Source organism: Schistocerca americana, chromosome 3, assembly GCF_021461395.2.
Source record: "Schistocerca americana isolate TAMUIC-IGC-003095 chromosome 3, iqSchAmer2.1, whole genome shotgun sequence".
Lineage (NCBI taxonomy): Eukaryota > Metazoa > Arthropoda > Insecta > Orthoptera > Acrididae > Schistocerca > Schistocerca americana.
The window spans coordinates 726,198,190-726,204,189 of record NC_060121.1 but is presented as its reverse complement, the minus strand read 5'-3'; the positions used below and the strand labels follow the sequence as shown (position 1 = coordinate 726,204,189).

Below are 6,000 nucleotides of genomic sequence, written 5' to 3'. Positions count from 1 at the left end.
ATGGCAAATGTTGTTTTTAATAACGGCCGAATTATTTATTTTCTGACTTCAGCAGTTTGCTGAAGCGTGTGTCATAAACATAACGAACGTTTAGTGGCAGTGTGATTATGTTCTAATAGTTAGTATATTTGTTTTGATGCTTAGAATTTATCTTAGTGTGCCATCTTAGGCGAAATGTAAAGCTGTCACAGTTAGAAGAGTATTAGTTTGTATCACATAGACCCTTTCAGTGCTAATCTTATCTTTTGTAACTGAAGTCAGAACAATATGGAGTTTGATTTTGACACTAACATACTGTGTGATTTTACTTGAAGAAGTTGATAAAGACACAAACCATGGAGAATTTAGCGAAGAAGAAGATTTTCTTGAAGAAGTTAACGTTGTGTTTACAACAGTGATGGAGACCCAGACTTTGAAGCAACAAATGAGGAAATCAAGGAATCAGAGGAATAATTTTTGGATGACCAACAAAGACTGAGCTCCTCTTTCTTAGACTGTAATAGCAGTGTCTAAAGGAGAAGGCTCTGTACTCACTGTGTGTGTGTAAAATACTATTGGAATTATAGTAATAATAATAATTTGTAACGAGAAGAAAACATAAATTATGATTACTTTCTCAATAACATTTTGAGCAGAAAATTGTCATAGGGTATGAAACAGGACAGTTTGTACTTATTTTGTATGTAACATACCACTGGAGAGCTAATATTTGCAATTAACTAGTGCATAACCTATACATTACGACTTCTTTTGAATACAATTTGGAACAGAAAAATTTACGGTGGCTTAGTAGCAAAACAACATTTTCCGTCCTTTAGCACTCTAGGGTTAAGGGCCAGTTGCACCAGCAGCGGGCCAGCTTACCTTAGGAGAGGACACAACAGCCTTCCGACACCATTCCCAACTGAATCAGTGCATGCATCCAGGCCAGAGGATGTGCAATGTCATACTATTAAGTAGGCTCATGCTGCCAAGATCCTTGTAAATCAGACTGTTGCAATCACTGAAATAACATTACATACCTTTTCAGTCTGTGTAAATTCAGTTTGTTTCCTCCTCCTCTTCTGGGTGCTTCACTTTGTTTTGTCAGGCAATGTCTATAACAGTTCCAGACAATTGTCTCTACACATGTAATCATTTTTGCTGTAAAATATGCTCCATGCACCCACAATTTATTCCTAATGCCAGCACCACCAATGGATTGTGTTCAACACCCTCTCCCCCTTTTTACCGAATGGCAAAATTTTATTATTTACTAAATTACGTATTTCCTATCCTCCTCCCATTCTCTTTTCCATTTCTGCCTATTTCTTAATTTATTACACATTCCACTTCTTCTTTAATCCATCTTTTCCCACACTGTCCCTTCTATCATCTTGGAGCTAAGGCTGGCATAATGCTTACAAATGACACTACCTGTAGTCTCCTACCCTTTGGCACATCTGAATCTCACATCATGTTGGTCTTTCTCAATCTAGGATACGAGTAGCTTGCCCCTCCCTTCCAACCCTCTAAATCAATTCCTCCCTCTTCGCTAAGGAAGAAACATACATATTCTGAAAGCAAAGAATAGTAATTTCTACTTTTAAGTCTTTCTATTGACAATACTTAAAATTTCCGTTCTTTTAAGTACAGGCCAACCAATTCTGTTTTGTTGTAATTAAGAATTTTCTCAACTGAAGTTTCCTTTTGACACAGCTATGTTATATTTTTGTCTTACATATGAACAACAGATGATTGGTACAGCTAATGCAGTACATTTAACAATTCTTTCAGCAAAGCAGTGAACTATGGCACAACGGAAACTGACTTTTTAAAAGTTGTATAAAACACACACTCCTTTTAATAAGGTGAAAAATGGCAACAGTACTGATATGCATCAGGCACATGCTTAATACAGCAACAATACTTGATATACGTAGCTTAGTAAAAGTCAGAAAAATAGAGAAAAACGCCGAGCAAATTCTTACTCAACAAAACAGAAAAAATGCAAATCTTTGAACATATGAAGATATTGTGAAATGGTATTAAAATGATTTCCTTCTCTATAGAGCTTGTATGAAGTGGAAATAAATTCTTTTCTTGCACTTTAATAATATGCATGAAAGTAATTTTCTTCCAAAATTTCATTGCTTTTGTGGCATTTACATGTAACCAATAAGAAAGATGTTTGATAATTTTCCAGTTTTATTACTCCATTCCTCAGAGTTGCACGCAGAAAATATACTATACAAATTTATGTCATTCCTATGTACAGATATACAGTATTGCAATGAACATTATAAACATTGCAGTTCAAACAGGAACTTAAAAACACATACTGATTCTCTTTTGGAAAGGATGACAATGCAAATTGAAGTAATCATGATTCGGTTCATTTCTATCCAAGTTACATCACAAGATTCTAATGTTCTAGACCAGTTTACAACTAAACAAATATCACATAAATGAAACAAATACAGACCAAGAGTCCATATTTTTATTGCTACTGTGGTCACCTAATAATGTAATAAAAAGGTACTCCCGTTATTCACAAGAAAACACACAGTATTTTGTACCTTTAATGCCAATAAAACATTATTTACAGTATTAAAAAAATATTTATATAAATCTATATTCACACCAGGCAACATAATGCAATTGCACAGTTTTGTAGAAATTCGTGAGCCTGTAAATTCATATGACAAACTCAATATATGACTTCAGTTCTGCTACCTGTTGTTATCATCACATTCTTCCTCTTCATCATCATCCTCCTCTTCTTCACTGAGTAGACATTCTGGCGGAAAACGTATCGGAGGGCCTGCCAGCTGTTCACGAGTTACAGGTGCAAGCAGTGATCCAAGTACTGATATGAGGCTGTGGCAGGAGATGCACTCTAGGGCCCAATCCAGTGAAACTGGTGCTATACCATACTGTCTGAAGAGTTCTGGAACAAGATTGTATGTCACAAATTATTATAAATGCTTTACACACAACTGATATACGCAGGGACTTCAGAAAATAAGATTCACATCATTCCACGCTAAGACCATTATGCAACAAGAGCAACGTGTTGCCCTGGTTTCCTGCAGACAGTCCTGCTATGGAATGTATAACAGGTGCACCACAAAGTGTGTTTAAAATGGTATGGCAACTGGAAATACACTACAAAGTTGAAGTATGTGGGATAGTATGATTCTTGTGGGTAAAAAATCTGAACTGCACACAGATTCATCGTGAAATCTGGGGTACATACACCAAATGCAATGTCGCGTCAAGGCACAGCGAAATGGTGTCAACAATTTGACCAAGGCCAAGCAGATGTGGGTAATGGGGATCAGGAAGCGCATATCTTGCATCTGCAATTTACATCTTCTCGGCAAGCTGAAAGAACACCTGGGGAATCAGATTCCCCAATGGTGAGTACGTTCACATAGCGGTTCTCGAAGAGTGGACTGAGAGTTCAATTAGCAAAGGACTTAGGACTTACTGTTTCTGGCCTCAACACGATTGTGAGAAATTGGCCCATTGTCAAAACAAGTGCAACACAATCTGGATCCATGGCAAAAACACGTAAATAGACTGGGCCATCAGCATATGAAAAGTTTGTTAGCACAAGAGAATCAGGAATTCCACTTTATGGCTACATTCTGAGAGAAAAGGTGCACGAGTTACCTGCAAAAATGGGGATCACCAACTCCACAGCATCAAATGTTTGGATCGACTGATTTAAAAGTCATCACAACAGTGTTTATAACCAGCTGTATGATGAAAGTGTAAGTGCTGATAGTTGAACTGTGGATAAATGGAAAAAAGAACAGCAAAATATCTTTCTTTAAAGACTACGACCTAGAAAAATATTTTTAATATTGTTGAAACTGGTCTTTTTTAACATATTAACAAGACCTTATGTTTTAAAGGTGAGAAATGCCTTGGTGAGAAACTGAGTAAGCAGAGGATAACCGTTTTACTTATGGAAAAAGACTGATGGGTCTGAAAAATTACCTCCTTACGTAGTTGGTAAATTGAAAAAGCCTAGGTGTTTGAAAAATGTGAGCACTCTAGCCACTAATTATGATTTCAGCAGCACTGCACAGATGACTAGTTTCATCTTCACTTCCATCATGCACGCAGAGTATACTAAAATGGGAACAAAAAATAGGAAATAATGCTGCTATTTGACAGGTCTCCAGCACACTCCGACAATCTGCAGCTCAGAAATATTAAGTTAATGTTCCTGCCCCCTAACTGTACAAAGCTTCAATTGTTAGATCTAGGAATCATCCATTCATTTAAATGGAAACATAGAAAAATGCTGATCTAAAAGGCTGTATTTATTCACGATAATGGCACAGACCCAAAATCTATGACCATGTCACTTTTGGAAGCTATGCATTATGTAGCCAAAGGATGGATGGATGGATGAGCTTCCTTTAACCATTTCTAACTGTTTCATGAAAGCAGGATTTATATTCACAGAAAACAAACAGGAACCATTGGAAGACTTGTCTAAGGCTACAGAAGGCAGGTTGTCTACATTTCAAGAGTATGCCAGTGTTGACGCTTCAGCAATCACTTCGGAGGTACAAACAGCAGATAGCATCCTTATCAATCCTTTTAAAGAAGGGAAGAGAGAGGTGATTGGTGAAAAGAATGATGAGGATGATGACCAAGACCCAGTTGTGCCAAGCACTAGAGAAGCTATGGGTGCTATTAACATTTTCAGGATGTACGCTGATAGTGCATCAGTTGGTAATAACGTGTTTGATGCTATGTATACTGTGGAGAGAAAAGTGAAGCTATTGATGTTAGAAAGAAACAAAAACAATTAATTATTTCAGATTTTTTAAACAGGCAAAATTTAAATTATATTAATTTCATATTCTGAACAATACAAAGAGAAAGACAGTAAGAGCAATTTATTCATTTTTGCTTGTTGTGTTTCCTATGCTCTCCTGTATTTTACACTTTTCTGCAGTTTACACTTGTTAGGGTCAGTCCACTGAAAACTGTAAAAAGGTTTTTTTTACTGTAGCTGGAATTAGTGAAGTGTGGTGGCTTAAAGCATAGGATTTCTGGTCATATCAGTATGGAGTTGTCAATGGAAGACCAAATATGGGTAATGCAGGACTAGGACTAATAATGAATAAGAAAACAGAAATGCAAGTGAACGCATTATAATAATCAAAACTCACACAAAGCAAAGAATTGCCACAGTAGTATGAGTTACATCCTAGAGACTGAAAATGTACATGAAGAAATAAAATAAATTACTCAGTTTTGGGGAAAAGAAGAAGAAGAAGGAGAGAGCTGGGGGGGGGGGGGGGGGGGGGGGGGGAGGGAATGAAGGGGAAGTCACATGATAAAATTTTGCCAAGGATACAATTTAATCATTACAAACACTTGATTTAGGAATTGTGAAATAAGGTTTAGTTGTGTTATGCAATGGCGAAACAGAGGTTTAGAAACCTGATTTTAAACTGCAAAACATTCCCAAGAGCAGATATTGACTTGGACCACAATTGTTTAGTTATGAATTGGGGGGAAAAAAAACCACAGAAATTCAACAGATGGGACCTGGATAAATTGCAAGAACCTCTGGTGATTACAAGTTTCAAAGGGAGCATTAGGCAACCACTGACTAAAACAGGGGGAAGGAATAGAATAGAAGATGAATAGGTATCTTTGATAGATGAAATTGTGAAGGCAGCAGAGGATCAAACTGGCAAAAAGATAATGCTCAGTAGAAGTCTTTGGATAACATACATGGTAGTGGATTTAACTAATGAAACAATAAAATATTTGTTTTGAACAAGATGGAGTGAGACTGACGAATTGGAAAATGGAAGGGCAGGAATGGCTAGCAGAGAAATGCAAAACTAGTAGAAGTACATATGTCTGTAGGAAAGATACATGTTGCCAACAGGAAAATTAAAGTAAACTTCAGAGACAGAAGCTGTTGTATGAATATCAAGAGCTTAGATGGAAAGGCAGTACGAAGCAAAGAAAGGAAGGCTG

General features: G+C 36.8%; 1 protein-coding gene across 3 annotated transcripts in view; it reads right to left on the bottom strand.

Moving 5' to 3' along the window:
• Positions 1-2,190: 2,190 nt before the first annotated feature.
• The window catches only part of LOC124605601 (breast cancer type 1 susceptibility protein homolog), a 267,314-nt gene continuing 263,504 nt past the window's right edge, over positions 2,191-6,000 (bottom strand). For 2 of the 3 annotated variants that reach the window (XM_047137393.1, XM_047137394.1), the window contains one exon: positions 2,191-2,929. In XM_047137393.1, the coding sequence (XP_046993349.1) occupies positions 2,712-2,929 (218 nt within the window). In that variant the 3' untranslated portion in view covers positions 2,191-2,711. The remainder of the gene's footprint in view (positions 2,930-6,000) is intronic. The other variant, XR_006978661.1, reaches the window with a different exon arrangement.